The following is a 17,001-nucleotide window of genomic DNA, read 5'->3' on the forward strand; positions in this document are numbered from 1 at the left end:
AAATGAAGAAAGGATATCAGACCCAAAAATAACCCTGCCACGACCAAAAATGCCATCATTTCCCGGCCTCTCACCCAACCCTCCCCTTGTCTCATTTCCCGCCTGTCGTCGATTGTGGATCGTTGTTCGATTGCCCGTCTGTTAGGCTGTGGCCCACCTGCACGCAAGACCCAATTAGGCCCGTCGAAGCTGGTTTAGGGGCCACGGCCACCTGACGCCAGCGCCTGTCCGGCACCCAATGGTTGCTCCAGCGCCTCCAGTGGCCTCCGGGCCCGCCTGTGCGCGCTGCTTCAGGCCCGCTGCTAGCGCTGTAGCGGCGAGAGAAGACCTGGAGCTACTGAGAAGTACCAGTACTCGTCCAGACCAGCTCCAGCGCTTTGCCACCGCGACGGTTGAGCCTAAAGGCGGCAGACCTTGCTGGCATTGGCCGGTACAGGTACTGTAACAGGTCACCCGTGGCGCGCTCCCATCAGGGGCTCATGTGCCCGTTAGTACATGTACTTACCTTCAGTCCGGTGAAGAGTCGATGCGCTTTGCTCATTCGCTCGTCCTCCACCTCATGTTCCATTCTCTCGACCAGCAACCCTCAGCGGCGACCCAATAACGAGCATCAAACCGCCCGGACAGGACGAGCGGCTGCTGCAGAACTCGAGTCGACGCCGCAGGGAATGTGGCCGCCGTCGATGGAATCACCGCTGCTGCTGACACCACTCTACCTGCTGCCGCCAACATGAACTGAAGTTGCATCGCCCTCTGACGTGAAAATTCGAATCCCACCCACCCCCTGCGCTTCTCGGTGCGTGTGCGTGCGTCCATCCTTCTACAAGCCCCCGCCCCCTATCACTAACCACTTTCTCGAGCCCTTCAGCGGCCCCGTCTTCTGTATCGCGGCCTCAGCCTTGCTCCAGAATAGCCCGCCAGGACTCGCGCCACTGCCGTCCAGCCTCGGTCATCCCTCCAGCGCTGTCGCGGCAAAACGACAGTCGTCGAGCCGGCAATCGCGACCTCGAAGACGCGAGAAGACGTGAAAGGAGGGGGAAACGGCCGGAAAGAGAGTCCAAACGACGGAAACAAATAAGAAAGAGAAACGATTCAAGAGAGAAGAAGGAAGACCTGATAAAAAATCGCCCGAGAACCCCCTCTCCCTCCCCTCTTCCCCCCCACTGCAGGCCGCCCAGCCCTGTCCTTGGCTAGCAAATTAGGCCTCCATCATGCGAGCGGTCCAGGGCTCGCACTCCGCTGCCGTTACGTGTTTCGCCTACCCACTTCTCTCCACGATCAATTATCATGTCGTCCGCTGCCGATAAGTCAAGGCAGTCTTCTGGCGGCAGATCCCTCTTCTCCAGAGGCAAGCACCGCGCCGACAAGCGCTACACCGACCTTGATCCCAAGAGCTCGTCAGATCAGTTCGAAACGGCGTCCATAATCTCTTCGCGCTCCGCGCGCCACAAGCGGGAGTCGTCGTCGATTTCGATCGACCAACCCAGTTCTCCTGATGCTGGCGTAAACCAGATGGCGGGTGTCATCACGTCCATCCCCTACGACATTCCGCCAGGCTCCCGCTCGCCCGTCTCGCTCGACTTCATGTCCAGACCCGACCAGGCGCCCCAGCGCCGCGAGCCCGTTCCGCACCAGCTCAACATCAGCGGCGTCGACTTCCACCAGTACCCGTCCATCGTCGACTCGGCCGCCATGTCCGCCCACTCCCACTCGCCCGCCCGGCCCGGCACCGCGTCCAACGCGCCCAACAACATCACCATGGCCACCACCGGCAAGCAGGCTCAGTACCAGCAATGGGGGCCGGGGCCGAGCCTCGGTCCTGCTGGGCTTGTCCCCGGCTCGTCTCGTGTGAGCACCGCCAGCACCGTCACCAACGGCTCGTATCCCGTGCGCTACGACTCCTACCAGAACCCGTACAACAACGGGCGATCCTCTGGCGAGAGCTTCAACAGCCCCTACAGCTCCGGGCAGGGCTTCCTCAACCCGGCATCCGCCCGCTCCTCGCACGTCACGCTTGCGCCCTCGCCGCCCTCGAGCTCGCACCACTCGATCCATTCCATCCACCCGCCTCACTCGCCCCGCGAGTCTCATCACCGGCTGACCAAGATGAGCGCCTATGGCGCAACCTCCCACGATGGCTTCTACTTCCCCAAACCCGATGATAACTATGTGGTCGAGCAGATGTTCATGCAGCTCATGCAGAAGCGAGGATGGCACAACCTTCCCGAACAGGCCAGGAGACAGATGACGGCATACCCTGCCGAGAAGAAGTGGACGCTGCTGCATCAGGACCGCTTGACGGAATGGCAAGGAGAGCAGAAACGGAAGCAGACTGCCAGGGCCAACCAATACGCCACACCCGACGTCACCACATATTCCGACGAAGAGGGCACTCCCGAGTGGTATGTCAGGAGAGTCATGGAGGACAAGCTCGACGCCAAGGGCATGGGGTCTCTGGAGGTCAACCTGAGAACGCAGCAGATTGGCTGGGTCAAACGATTCGTCGAATGTCAAGGTCAAGTGGCCTTGGTCACCTTGCTACTCAAGATCAATAGGAAGAATGCCAACGGAGGGCCGGCGTCATCATCGACAGCCGTCGACACTCGGACGGAGAAGAACCTGGACCGCGAATACGACATCGTCAAGTGTCTCAAGGCCTTGATGAACAACAAATTCGGCGCCGACGATGCCCTGATGCAGTCAAAGGTCCTACTGGCCTTGGCCACCTGCCTAATATCCTCTCGGCTTACGACCCGGAAACTTGTCAGCGAAATCCTCACCTTCCTCTGCACCTGGGGTAGCCACGGCGAGGGACACTTGAAAGTCATTCAGGCTCTGGACGAGGTCAAGACGCAGTCTGGCGAGAATGGGAGGTTCGACGCCTGGATGCGGCTGGTGGAGGTCACCGTGGATGGACGAGGCAAGATGGGCAGTCTCGTGGGTGCTAGCGATGAGCTTCGAACAGGAGGTATTGGAATGGAGAACCTGCTGATGGAATATGCGGTGGCCACCTTGATACTCGTCAACATGATCATCGACGCCCCGGAAAAGGATCTCCAGATGAGGGTTCACATCAGGGCGCAGTTCCACGCGTGTGGTATCAAGAGGATTCTGACCAAGATGGAGGGGTTTCAGTACGAGTTGCTGGACAAGCAGATTGATCGGTTCCGCACCAACGAGGCCATTGATTATGAGGATATGCTCGAGCGGGAGAACAGCAGTGTGAAGGACAACATCGAGGGAGACCCCAAGGACTTGACCGACCCGATTCAGATCGCAGACACGATCCAGCAGAAGCTGCAGGGAACCAAGACGCACGACTACTTTGTGTCTGCCCTTCAGCACCTTTTGCTCATCCGCGCCAGCGATGGCGAGGAGCGCCTGCGCATGTTCCAGCTGGTTGATTCGATGCTCAGCTATGTGGCCATGGACCGCCGATTACCCAACATGGATCTCAAGCAGAGTCTCAACTTTACGGTTCAGAGCCTGCTGGACAAGCTGCATACCGATTCCGAAGCCCGGCAGGCACTCGACGAGGCGCTGGAGTCCCGTCAGATCGCCGAGGCCGCCATGGCCGAGCGAGATGAGATGAAGGCGAAGCTGGAGCTCGGCGCCGATGGACTCGTGGCCAAGCTGCAGAAGCAGCTAGACGAACAGTCTCGGTTCATTGAAGCTCAGAGACGCCAGGCTGACGGTCTCAAGGTCGAGCTGAATAACCTTCAAAGCGTCCGAGCCAAGGAAGCGCAGCGTTATGAGCTTGAAACGAGAGAGTTGTACCTTATGCTGCGGGACGCCCAGGACATTGCGGCATCCAACGCTGTTAAGGCCAGCAGTGGTAAGTCCGGCAAAGACAACTCGGCACAGATGCAGGGCATTCTCGACCGTGAACGCCTCATGGAGCGTCTGCAGAAGCAGCTTGAGCGCCAAAAGACCCAGTACAAGCTGGAAGGCCGGATTTGGGGAGACTCGGACGGCCCCTCGGATCGCCTCCGTGCCCTCAGGGAAGCCATGGATGGCGATGAGGAGCCGGGCACTCCCCCTGGAGGCGGCACGCCACCGCGCGACTTCACCAACAGCGTTCTCGGAACGATTCACCGCGGCCGGAGAGCCTCCAAACGACCAACGAAGCTCGAGCAAAGCGCTATTGACGAGGATGATACGGAGATGGACGAGGAGGGTGTCGTCATCGAGCGTCCTAGGATTATCGAGATGAGGCGTCCCACTGTCGATGCGAAGCAGCAGGCCCAGCTCATGGGCGAGATTGGCTCCAAAGTCAAGCGATACGAGGGCAGCGATTCCGAAGCCGACGAGGGCGCCACTACGGGCCCGTCCCACCCGAGCATGGAGTCGTCCTCGCCCATCACCCCGGCAGAAGGCGAGGCCCCCAAGGTCGAAATCACCGGTGCCGCCGGACCCCCTCCACCTCCTCCGCCTCCGCCTCCCCCGATGCCCGGTCACTTGCCCGGCGTTCCCCCGCCTCCGCCTCCTCCACCTCCTCCACCGATGCCGGGTGCGTTCCCCAGCGGTGGTCCTCCGCCCCCTCCACCCCCTCCCCCCATGCCTGGTATGGGAATGCCGCCGCCGCCGCCGCCGCCGCCACCCATGCCTGGTGCCCATGGCATGGCGCCTCCCCCTCCCCCGCCCCCTGGTATGCCCAGCGCCGTGTCCGGGCATTATTTGCCTCAAACGCCTTCTTTCGGCCCCTCGCCTTCCATGGGCTTGCCGGTGATGCGGCCTAAGAAGAAACTCAAGGCTCTCCACTGGGAGAAGGTCGACACCCCTGAGACCAGTCACTGGGCCGCCCACGCCCCCTCAGCCGAGGAGAGAGAACAGAAGTACAACGAACTCAGCCGAAGAGGTATTCTGGACGAAGTCGAGAAGCTCTTCGTGGCTAAGGAGATCAAGAAGATTGGTGGATCTGGCGGCAAGAAGGATGACAAGAAACAGCTTATATCGTCCGACCTTCGGAAAGCATTCGGTAAGTTGAGACTTTGTTGGGGCCTTATAGCAGGCTAGACAGCGGTCGTGCTAACGCGTGGAATTTCCAGAAATCGCCTTCGCCAAGTTTTCTCAGTACTCTGTCGAAAAGATTGTGCAGATGATCATCCACTGTGACGACGTCATACTCACGAACCAGGGCATTATGGACTTCTTGTCAAAGGACGACATGTGCAACATCAATGACAATGTCGCCAAACAGATGGCTCCGTACAGCATAGACTTGACCGGACCGGACGCTAAGAGCCAGACGCGGGAATCGGACCCCGAGGAGCTCACACGGCAGGATCAGATGTATCTGTACACGGCCTTTGAACTGCACCACTACTGGAAGAGTAGAATGCGGGCTCTTGCGCTCACGCAGAGTTTCGAATCCGATTACGACGAGATCAGTTCGAAGATGCAGGACGTTGTCACTGTCTCTGAGTCATTGAGAGATTCAGTCTCCCTTATGAATGTTCTTGGTCTCATCTTGGACATTGGAAACTACATGAACGATGCCAACAAGCAAGCCCGCGGTTTCAAGCTCAGCTCGCTCGCCCGACTGGGCATGGTCAAGGACGACAAGAACGAGTCGACGCTGGCCGATCTTGTGGAGCGCATTGTTCGAAACCAGTACCCTGAGTGGGAGTCGTTCTCCGATGACATTACCGGCGTCATGACGGCGCAAAAGATCAACATTGAGCAGCTTCAGGCCGAGGCCAAGAACTACATCGCCAACGTCAAGAATGTGCAAATGTCGCTAGATTCTGGTAACTTGAGCGACCCCAAGAAGTTCCACCCGCAGGATCGCGTTGGGCAAGTCGTTCAGAGGGTGATGAAGGAGGCCAGGAGAAAGGCAGAGCAGATGCAGCTTTACCTGGAGGAGATGATGAAGACGTACAAGGACATCATGCTGTTCTACGGCGAAGATCCCTCGGACGAAAATGCACGGAGGGATTTCTTTACCAAACTGGCTTCGTTCCTGATGGAGTGGAAGAAGTCGCGAGACAAGAACATCCAGCTGGAGGAGACGAGAAAGCGCAACGAGGCCTCCATGAAGCGCAAGAACGCGCAGACAAAATCTGCCAGCCTTTTGGCAGACAATGGGCCCGCATCGCCTTCCAGCACTGGCGCTATGGATTCGCTTCTTGAGAGGCTTCGGGCAGCCGCACCACAGGCACGGGATCAGAGAGACCGTCGCCGTCGTGCCCGCCTGAAGGATCGCCACCAGGTTCGTGTAGCCTCTGGGCAGAAGATTGATACTCTCGACGAGATACCCACCGTCGAAACCAACCTCTCTAAGACGGAGCCGGCAATCACCGAAGAGGGAGAGGCGCAGACGCCGACTTCGCATCCACCTCCGTCGCGAGATGGCCATGAAGAGGACGATATCGCAGACCAAGCAGCAGCGCTACTGCAGAAGATGCGCGGAGGCGATGGAAACGACGAAGCGGATGTCGAGAGAAGAGAGACGATGAGAAAGGCGAGGAGGCAAACGGCAGAGGAGGAACGAAGGCTACGCAGGAGGCGGAGGGAGAGGGCTTCAAGCACGGTAGACGGATCAAAAGACGAGTCTTCCATCCTCTCGGTGGCAGAGGAGGCACCGACGCCAGCACCGGAGCAGCCCAAGCAAGAGGAGGAGACGACACCGGCAACGCCCACGACGGCAGCGGCAGAAGGGACAGCGGAGGCAAAGGCGGAAGAGAACCCCGGCCAAGACGGCAAGCCGGAGGAAGCCGAGAAGGCGCAAGAGTAATCAGCAACACAGCGTCGCCCGTGTATTGTTCTAGAACGAAAGCAAAGAAAGGAATAATCAACAACGCCCATGAAGTGAGAGCCATGGATCAGCCATCATAATATGCCTATATACCTGTATAGATATACCTGTCAGCAAGTACATAAGGTACATACTTAATGTCTACAACTGCAACAGCCGGGACGCTCTCTCGCTTTTGGCTTGATTCACCACTCTTTTTTTCTTTTTCCTTTCTGACTGGGTGGAAGGGCGCAGTGTTTGAGCTCTGTCCCGATGACAATTGTAGGATGCTGTCCCTAGCTTTCGGGCTGTGGATGAGATATGTCTTTGGTGTGCTCTGCTCAGCCTTTTCTCCTTTTCTCTGCTCTTGTCTGTTTCTGTAGATGTGTTTGGGGCTTATTAGTAGTTGGCTTTGAGCGGGACGGGGAAGTTCTTCTATACGGTTGCTGCATTGCATGTTTGCAGGAGTTGGATTGATAGGGGGGATGTTCTTCCCAAGCAGGCGTGACGGTACACTAGACGAAAGAAGCACAATCTGCTTTGATCAGCTTAGCAGAACCCGCAATTTGTACCTTTTTCCGCTTCTCCATTTCCTATTGACGTGGAGTAAGACCCCAACCGGACGAATAGTAATCGTGACGATATAAACCGCCCTCGGTCATCTCTTCTTTTCTCAGCACCACGATCCACCTTGCGGACGTCATCTTGATGAGTGAAGATAGGTACTGGTGCGTATTTCGGTACCTTTTCACTACTACCTATATCCAGCCTTTGTGGAGACTATCAAGTTCTACTTTGCACCCGCAGATTTTTCATCGTTCAGATACATACCTGTTATTGCAAAGTAACAAAACGCCGTGGCAGAACGGAGCACGTGCTCACCCGAGCCAACGGGTCGTGTGTGTGGCCAAAGTAACGTCCCGTAGGTTCGCAATCAGAGTTGAAAAAAAGGCTTGTGTGGGATTATGACGGACTTCGGACCTCAAACAGAACCGACCGGTATGGGACAGGTTGTATCTTTTTCTGCTGATGTGTGTTCCCCAATCAGTTTCCGGGCAATCCGGATACCTGGAATTCATGTTGGGTTGCACAAGCTCATTCATTAGTGAGACCCGTTTGCTTTGCCCACAGAATCGGGCATCATACTTGCTGATTAGAAGACAGCTGTTTGTCATGCCGAGTTCTTCAGGGGCATGAAAAGAGCTTGCGATCCATGCTCAAGGCCGGTTGAATCCATGGGAGGATGTCCAGAGAGCGAAGGCCATTCATTGCCTTTCATCATCACCACGCAGTGAGCAGAGGTACGATAGGCAAGCGGGCATATCCAATGGCCCAAATCCTTGCAGCATCACCGATGGGAAAGGCACCGTCGAGCAACTAGCAATGTGGCGCTTGACAAACCGTGAGAAGCGCCTCGGATGGAGCGTTAGCAAAGCTCGCAGTTAGAGTTTGCACGGTGCGGTCAGATACGACTCGAAGGCGAAACAGCAGGCAAATGCCCCCCTTTTGTCGTTTCTTCGTCCTGTTAGTGTAAACGCTCTCAGCCACTTGCTAAACGCCGGTCAGAGTTGATGTCCTGGTCTTATCCCACAATGGCTTCGTCGTTGCTGGAAGTGAGATCCCGGCTTGGAACGCCGATTCCAGACTAACCAGTATCGGCCCAGTCGTGGAGTGAAGCTTCATGATGTGAGCACCGTCCTCATCTTCTTCTGAATCAAGTCACGCGACAGCACTTGGACAATAAATCGCTGCCCCTTCCAACCGACGGTCCAAGTCGGTTCTGATACTGTGCCGCCCACCCTCGCCGAAAACACCGGGCTTGTTCAGACCGAGATGTGGAGTAGAAGCACGCGACTTGCTGCTCGGAGATGGAGTCCGGACCAGAGCTGGAGGTTGCTGAAATCCGTGGGACGAGATAAAGAGCCGTTTGTCCATTGCCGACTAGCGATGCGCACAAGTCACTTCACCAGAGCAATCCAATTCCCCTGTCGCTCTTTGTTCGACATGGACCCCCGGCTGATGGCGGAGAGCTGCAGAAATGGGTAGTTGCACGCAAATCATGCCAGCAGTCCCGCCAGTGACGGCTCCGCAAGTCATCAGATCTCAGGCTGACGAACCCGATGAAAGCTGCCGGTACGTAAGACACACCATCATGTACCTCGTACCTCGTACGAAGCACTTTACGAACCCTCTCCTAAAGCTTCCTGGTCCGTTGCTGAAAAAGCGCCGCCCGCCCCTTGCCATGCAATCACTCTATACTATGGGCCCCAGATACCAAGTTTCCAGGCATGGAGAAGAGGGTCCCAGTGGCATTCTGGTGGGCGGCTATGAGATATGTGGGCAAATCGAGGACCTTTATTTGTCTTTCCGGACCTCGGGTCGACGCTAACGCTCCGAGCTCTGTGGCCATTCTGAGTATTTCTTCTCGCCTGCGTTCTTCGTCCCTGGGCAGAGCCGGATGCATCGGGACCAGAGGAAAACTCGCCCACTCATAGCATTGGATGCTGACGGGAAGGGAGGAGAGTATCGTCGATAGCTGCGATGTAACATCGTACCTCCGGGAGCTCTGTGCCGAGATGTCGACCACAACGGGCGATACGCAGATAGTGAGAGGGGTGGCCAAAGCTGCTCTCACACCCATCGCTGCCCTTAGCCCAACATCTCTGGATACCCATGACGCTGCACCACCTCTGCGGCTTCATTGGCAGGCTTTTGTCTCTCTGTGTGCCTTCTTCCGGGGCCTCCCTCCTTTGCTCGTCCTAGTGTGGCTTCGGGGCCGAGGCAGGTATTAGTGGTCTGTCTTCTGGAGGTAATATCCAGGTACTTGCGAGGCTCGTGCGGTGATGGTGCGCCACGCTCTTCTCAGGATTACGAGATATTCGAAGCAAGTGGAACGGAAGTTTCGCCGAGTCTGGCTCTCAAAACGTGCCCGCTCCCCGTGGCGTTGTTCGTGATGCCTCGATGTTCGTGTGCCTGTAAATGCCTGCAAGGCCCCGTGTCCACCAGCCCTCGGATGCCATCCCTAGCTCAAACGCAGAGGTTCTTGTTTATCGATATTCTACCGTTGATTAGCAAAGCTTTGCTTTCCTCTTGTCTCTCTTCTCACCTCCTGTGGGGTTGTTTCAGGAGAAATTCTTTACCTCATGTTCTTTGACTGATTGTTATCATCCTCATCTGGCGTTGATTCTTGTCTCCAAGGTACCCTTCTAGACCTGGTATACTCCTCCAATGATCTCTTCCGCCCGATAGATGTATTCACCGCAAGTCGACAATAGTTTTAATATCTGTGCTCTTTTCACCATGGCCGTCGGCGCATTCTTGGAACCGTTTGTGGTCGTGACGCTTCTGTTCGGAGGAGCTTGGTTCAACAGAAACGAGGACTATGACTTTTGGAAGGGAACTCAAGGCTGGGCTGGTGGCAGCAAACGAAGTGATGACTTTGGAGGAAAGCGCATATCGACAGAGACCAGTTCTCCTCGAAGCCCCCCTTGGAGCTCCGGCTCGTCATCGCCTTCACTCGGATCCGACGACGGCTCGCCCTGGCCTCTCACATCTCGACGGCGAAACGTTCGATTCCTTGGTTTCAAGAAGACGGTCACGACTCCGAATACCATCGTCTTCAAGGATCGATTCCTGAGTCGAGTTCTCCAGAAGTTCCCCTTCCTGGTCGAAGCGTGGTATTGGGCACTCATCTATTGGGTAAGTCGAGGCATTGGTTTCCTCGTCCCTTCATTGTCGTCCAGTGACTAAGCGCTCTTCGTCGTCCTGTTCTAGGTATACCAATTGGGCAGAGCGTTTACCGCCGTCACCATTGTCCAAGGGACCGTCCATGTCGCCCGAAAGCACGCCCTCAAGGTGGTTCGCCTGGAGCAGCGCCTCGGCATCTTCTGGGAAGTGGCCATCCAGCAGTGGTTCTTGGAGCGTCCGGTTCTGCTGCACTGGATCAACCGCGTCTATTCCTTCATCCATATCCCCGGAACCATCTTCTTCTTGGTGGCCCTGTTCTACCTGACGACGTCTCGAAAGCGACGAGCCATGTCCGGCCGAGTCCGAAACGACCTCGTGTCCGCCGGGCCTGCGTTATATGAAGCCAGGCGGCGGACCATGGCCATGTGCAATCTGATTGCCTTTGTCGTCTTTACGCTGTGGCCTTGCATGCCACCTCGGCTTTTGAGCGATCCCAACTATAACGGACCCGACGCTGCAGAGGCGAAGAGCTTTGGATTCGTCGATAGTGTCCACAGCACGGCCGGCGAGAGCAGTGTATGGACGACGAACCGATTTTGCAATCAATACGGTAAGAATCAGAGATGGAAGTCTCCTTTTTGCGTATTAGCGAGCTGACCTTTGTCTCTCCCTGTGACAGCCGCCATGCCCTCATTGCACTTTGGCTATTCTCTCCTCATCGGCCTGACAATGGCGACTCTCCCCGTGAATGGGGTCCGACCCAACTCCTGGAAGCGCCTTGCCATTGGTGTCGTGGGCCTGTCTTACCCAGCACTGATCCTGACGGCCATCGTCGCAACCGCCAACCACTTCATCCTGGATGCCGTTGCTGGCGCCATGGTCTGCGGCATTGCGTGGCATGCAAACGGCCTGCTGCTGAACCTGTGCGTCCTCGAGGATTACCTGCTCTGGGTTGTGCGAATCCACAAGCCCGTCAACTATACGGACCCCGAGACCGCGGTCGAGCCCGACTATCATCCCGTTCTCCTTTCGGAGGAAGTCTAGTAGCTGGTCGACTGATGTTGCTTTTCAAGGGCTTGAGGCTGGACTTTCGCTTGCGATCCTTCGGCAAGCAAGTCCCCGAGTTTGGCACGTGGTTGCCGGGTTGTAAGGCAGGCGCCAAGGACGCATCTAGATTCATGTCGACGGAATTTCGTTAAAGCGGGTAAACGAAGATCGGCGTCTGGTGTAGCAAGTAGGTAGGTACCTTAGGTACCTTACCTTTTGGGAGTGCATTTCCACACTTGCGAACGATGTCTACCTATTTCTAGGCTTTCCTTGAGGCCGTGGTTGCATGGATATATATACTAATGTATGATATGGGTGTTTATCTGCGTTTGCTTGTATGGGATGGAGGTACTCTTACTGTTGGATACATGTTGATCAAGATCAAGAATAAAAGGCCAATGGGAAGACGAGTATTGATGCTGAGTCTTGCAGATGAGGCGAGGTACCTTCAGTCGATGGGCGGAGCCTCGGCTGGTTGATCAGCAACAGGTCGCTTTGCCTGTGTTCTGCGGCTTCAGTTCTCACAGGCAACACTGCAACATTCTTTGCCGTACTGTTACAACCAACTTGTCTTCGGATGATTCGCCTCCCGTATGCGAAGTAGGTGATAGAAGCTGGTGTTGCGTATGGCAGTACGTAAGGCGCTTCGACTCATCCAGCTTGGCGGCACGATTCCGCCTCGCCGGAGCACCGCAGCCGCCAGAGCCCGTACCGGTACCCGCACCTGCAGCCAGCCGTCGCCGTGGTCCCCGGTAGCTATACTCAGGCCCCAGCGCATGCGGGTGACCTTCCCAGGCCTCGGTGGCGGGGCACATGCACCAGCTGTCGCGTCTCTTTTGCCGTCGTCATTCAGCACCTCAGCAGCTCACATGCAACTCAATTCCGCAACCGTCTTTTTTTACTGCTCGAGGCCTCGTACACAGTCACAGCAAGTCCATTACTTTAGACATCAGCATCATCATCATCCCCCGTGAGACTCTATCGCCGTCGCCTATCCCGTTACCTGTCACTCTCCCTCAAACGGCGAACTGGGGAACCCCTCGCCCGAGGCTCCAGTGCACTGTGTCGCAAAGCTATCAATCATTAGCGGTTACGTCAAAGCGAACGCCCACGATAGCATCATGACCTCAGGCCAGGCCTCTCAGAGCGACTCAGCTCGTCCAGCCTCGCCGGCCGGCAGCTTCTACGCCATGAGCGACGATGAAGAGGGCGGCTACGAGACCATCACACACACGCAGTCCGGCAGAGGAGTCAAGCTGCTGTTCTCCAAGAGCAAGGTGCGCGATGCCCCCCCCTCCCCTCTGCGGCTATGGCTGCTGCAGCCTAGGTACTAACAGCCTCGCCTGCCATAGGTCTACGTCCATCCGACGCCGTCTGCAAAGGACAACATCCCCGGTTACATAGCCCTGCTGCAGCAAAAGGGGCCAAGGCGGGATCGTCCGTCCACGGCGTCTTCGTCCAAGAAATCCGAGAGAATCGCATCTTCAGATCTGCTTCTTGCTTGGGTTCCCGAATCGTCACTCGGTGACTCGGCGAGCATCTATGTCAAGGTTGACCTCTCCGATGCCGACTCCCCTCCCAAGCAGTCATATCTCGTCCCTCCACCTCCTACGGTGACGAGCCACAGCAGCTCGGTGGGCGGCTACGCATTTGCCATTCCCGTTAGTGCCATCTACTCTTTGCTGGTCCGGCCGCCGAGTCTGGGTTGGTGGTATGGCTCCATCATTATCAACTCTCGAGGGGGCGACAGCTTCCCTGCGCTCTTCTTCCACGATGACGAGTGCCAAAGCACCATTCTTCAGAAGAAGAAGCTGGCCCGGGACAACTTTGACCCATTTGGAGACAAGGGCCAGATGTTCTGGGGCGCAGATGAAGTCCTGCGATGGCTGAGGAGGTACGTCCACATTGAGAGATCCGGGCAAGAGCCCAACATCTATCTCATTGAGCCCAGCAAGGAGGACTTGGAAAGCTTCGGCTCTAGAACGGCGACGAAGAAGGCGCAGGGGAAAGCCAAGGCGGGAGGCGCCAACGCCAAAGATGCCCAGATGGATCCCTTCATGAAGTTTGTCAAGGAGACAGGGTGGAATCTCATGGAGAAATTTAGCAAAGTGACTACCTTGACTAGGAGAGCAGCGCACGACTTGTCAGAAAACCCCAGCCTGCCGCCTCAGGTACGAAGGCTGCTCAGAAACCCAGAGGTTCAGACCCTTCAGGATGAGTTTGACAGCGCCAGGATATACCTTGCCAGGTGGGCCATGGGCATGGCTGAGCAGAGTGAGCGTGACCACCGGCAGAGAATCTGGACTGTTCGAGACGTCATGGAGCTCGAAGACACGGGCGTCGGAGAATTCGAGCTTCTCGAGGGAACAAGTTCTCTCTCGCTCGAAGAGAGGAAGCAACCGGTCACAATAGAGGAGTGGGATGCATTCTTCGACCCCGAGACCGGGAGGCTGTCCATCGCGGTGGACGAAGTCAGAGAGCGCATCTTCCACGGCGGGCTGGATCCCGACGATGGGGTTCGGAAGGAAGCCTGGCTGTTCTTGTTGGGCGTGTACGACTGGTACAGCACCGTCGACGAGAGAAAGGCCACAATCGCCTCCTTGAGGGATCAGTATTACAAGCTCAAGCAGTCCTGGTGGGACCGACTTGAGGGAGACGGAGGAGAAGGCGAAGACGGCGAGTGGTGGCGCGAGCAGCGCGGGCGCATCGGTAAGCTATATCTTGCATTCGGTAGCCTTTGTGTAGCCATGCTGACAACGATACCTAGAGAAGGATGTTCACCGAACGGATCGAAATGTTCCCATCTTCCACGGGGAAGATACTCCCCATCCGGATCCAAACTCGCCGTTCGCTGAAGTGGGCACCAATGTCCACCTCGAGCAGATGAAGGAGATGCTGCTGACGTATAACGAATACAACAAAGACCTCGGATACGTCCAGGGCATGTCAGATCTCTTGGCGCCCATCTACGCCGTCGTTCAGGACGATGCGGTGGCTTTCTGGGCGTTTCAAATGTTCATGGAGCGAATGGAACGCAACTTTTTGCGCGATCAATCCGGCATGAGAGGCCAGCTGTTAGCCCTGGACCAGCTTGTTCATTTCATGGATCCGAAGCTGTGGGATCACCTGCAGAGCACCGACAGCACCAACTTCTTCTTCTTTTTCCGCATGATCCTGGTCTGGTACAAGCGGGAGTTTGACTGGCCGGACGTGCTCAAGCTCTGGGAGTGCCTGTGGACGGACTACTGCAGCTCCAGCTTCCACCTCTTCATTGCCCTGGCCATTCTCGAGAAGCACAGGGACGTCATCATGACCCACCTCAAGGCGTTTGATGAAGTGTTGAAATATGGTGAGTCGTGCAATACTTGAACCCCTTGGAGCTTGAGAAGTCACTAACATGTATCAAAGTGAATGAGCTTTCAGGCACCATCGACCTCGACTCAACCATTGTCCGCGCCGAGACCCTCTTCCGCCGATTCCAGCGGCTCGTCGAAGCCGTCGACAAGAGGAACAACTTCCCGCGTCCAAGAACCGAGAGTCCGGCCCAGCCAAACGCCAGCGGCAAAGGCAAATCAAGCACGGAGTCGCCGAAGCAAGAACGCGTCATTACCCCCGAGCTGCGAAAGCTGCTCAGCCGCAAGGTTGAGACGTTGGATAGGAAGCCAAAGGTATCAGCCCTGAAGGCTGATGGATCGACCGATTCAAAATGACGAAATGATGGCATTTCACTTGCGAAAACGAGCCTTTGTTTTTTCTTCCTCATTATAATTTTGTCTTACTGGATAGCACCTCCTTTTAGCGATATTCGTTGTTTGATGATTTGGGCTGTCGGATAATGAAGGCCACGAGAAGCTTCATGGGAGCGGGGCGTTCTTCTGTTTGCTGGTATTTTGGGCTGGACGGATTTCCTTTACCCGGCGATGAATTGACATTGCTTGACATACAACATCGGGTCACCTACAGCTTCTCATGTATGTAAGTGATGTTGATACCCATCTGTAACCGCTTGAACATGTGGGCTACACAGAGCTTCCCTCCAGTAACAGATGGTGCTCAGCGAGGTTCCTTCACGGCCAATCTGTGGAATATCATGAACCAGAGAAAGAATAGCATTAATAGGCATTATACATTGCTTGGCTAAAGACGACAATGACCACGCAACTGGTAGCCAGCTACATAGAAACAGAGAATATACGCGCACATACCCTAGACCTAGACATTACACATGATGCAGAAAACGAGACCAAACACACACGTCTTTCCCCTCTCTTCCAACTCATCTATACCCCCTTGGACCGCTGGGGAGGCCTTTCCTCTGTACTCCATTCGCAGCTCCACCAGCATGAGCACCGCCATGACTGGACCAGGGAGCGTTTGCCCCGACAAACGGCTGACTGCCTCCGCTTCCCCTGGCATTGTCGTAGGACCCCCCCGGAGCAAACCTGTCCTCGTAGCTGCCCTGAGAATGGTGACTACCGCCTGTATTAGACGAACCTCCGCCGGGCGGCGGCTGAAATGGCCCGTTGCCGTTGGTCGAAGACGGGCTCGTGGTGCGCGTTCCCCAGAGCCGCTGCTTCAAGCGATCCTGCGCCGACCCAGCGGGCGCCGGCCCCGGCCCCGAATAGCTCCCCGCGCGAGGCGCAGGCCCCCTCCCGAGCAGCTCGTCCCTCGAGTTGGTCCCCGGCTGCGTCGTCGCCGGCCTCCCCGCGCGCAGGCTCTGCGGGACCTGCGGCTGCGCGGGCTGCTGCGCGGGGCCGTTGTCCCACAGGCTGCTGAGCCCTCCGACGGCGCCGCCGGCTTGCTGCGCGCCACCCAGGCCGCCGTACCGCGCGCCGACCTGCGACTGGGCGTAGACGGCCTGCGTCATCTGGGGGGGCGGCGCCTTGGGATCGGGGGGCAGCCAGCCGGGGAAGGGGCGGCCCTTTTCGGTGTAGTAGTTGCGCAGGACGCGGCAGACGTGGGTGTCGTCTTCGGTGTCGCCGTCGGCCTCGCTGGAGAGGAGGGTCGAGCGGAGGTTGGAGATTTGGGACGACGTCTTGGTGACGAGGTTGGAGTACCAGGAGCTCATGGCGGGCGGTTGGAGCTCGCGTGATGGCTTTGGGGAGAATGAGAGGAGAGGTTCGTGCCGGCTCGGGATGCTGTGGTGGAAGCTATTCGGAGAGAGGATTGCGCTTGGGGAAAAGAACTGTGAATGACGACACCCGACTGTGTCCCCTTTTTGTTTAATCGGGAGGTCGTGTGGTGGGCGGATGGGAGCTGGTGAAGGAGACTCAAGCTGTGGCCATCTGGCGGTGATGGCTTCGGCTGCAGATCTCCTTGGTCCGGCTCGTGTTCGGGGCTTCTGTTTGCAGCGGTGAGAAGGCAAAGAAGGAGAGAGAGAGAGAGAGAGAGAGAGAGTCGATTGCCGCTGCCTGATAGCTGGGGTATCTGCGAGGGAGGGACAAGAATGAAGAGGGCAAATCGCTGGAGAAGCAACAACAACGAGCAAAGCAGCGCCGTTCGCCTGGGGGCAGAGCTGGTAAAGTTGAGTG

General features: G+C 56.7%; 4 protein-coding genes across 4 annotated transcripts; 3 read left to right on the top strand and 1 right to left on the bottom strand.

The window, feature by feature from the left end:
* Positions 1–1,287: 1,287 nt before the first annotated feature.
* Positions 1,288–6,736, top strand: CCMA1212_003951 (Cytokinesis protein sepA; the record flags this gene model as incomplete). The annotated part of the gene is made up of 2 exons (XM_073701278.1): positions 1,288–4,978; positions 5,049–6,736. The coding sequence occupies 2 exons, from the start codon at positions 1,288–1,290 to the stop codon at positions 6,734–6,736; spliced, it is 5,379 nt and encodes a 1,792-aa protein (XP_073560202.1).
* Positions 6,737–10,036: 3,300 nt separating this feature from the next.
* CCMA1212_003952 (uncharacterized protein) lies at positions 10,037–11,467 on the top strand (the record flags this gene model as incomplete). The annotated part of the gene is made up of 3 exons (XM_073701279.1): positions 10,037–10,435; positions 10,511–11,033; positions 11,103–11,467. 3 exons carry the CDS (start codon positions 10,037–10,039, stop codon positions 11,465–11,467), a joined length of 1,287 nt encoding a protein of 428 aa, XP_073560201.1.
* Positions 11,468–12,063: 596 nt separating this feature from the next.
* CCMA1212_003953 (GTPase-activating protein GYP7) lies at positions 12,064–15,180 on the top strand (the record flags this gene model as incomplete). Its single annotated transcript, XM_073701280.1, has 6 exons — positions 12,064–12,070; positions 12,130–12,252; positions 12,446–12,747; positions 12,823–14,179; positions 14,238–14,819; positions 14,879–15,180. 6 exons carry the CDS (start codon positions 12,064–12,066, stop codon positions 15,178–15,180), a joined length of 2,673 nt encoding a protein of 890 aa, XP_073560200.1.
* A 566-nt stretch (positions 15,181–15,746) lies between these two features.
* Positions 15,747–16,538, bottom strand: CCMA1212_003954 (uncharacterized protein; the record flags this gene model as incomplete). The annotated part of the gene is made up of 1 exon (XM_073701281.1): positions 15,747–16,538. One exon carries the CDS (start codon positions 16,536–16,538, stop codon positions 15,747–15,749), a length of 792 nt encoding a protein of 263 aa, XP_073560199.1.
* Positions 16,539–17,001: the final 463 nt, after the last annotated feature.

This window comes from Trichoderma ghanense (assembly GCF_004382785.1).
Source record: "Trichoderma ghanense strain CCMA-1212 chromosome Unknown scaffold_3, whole genome shotgun sequence".
In the NCBI taxonomy this organism is placed as follows: domain Eukaryota; kingdom Fungi; phylum Ascomycota; class Sordariomycetes; order Hypocreales; family Hypocreaceae; genus Trichoderma; species Trichoderma ghanense.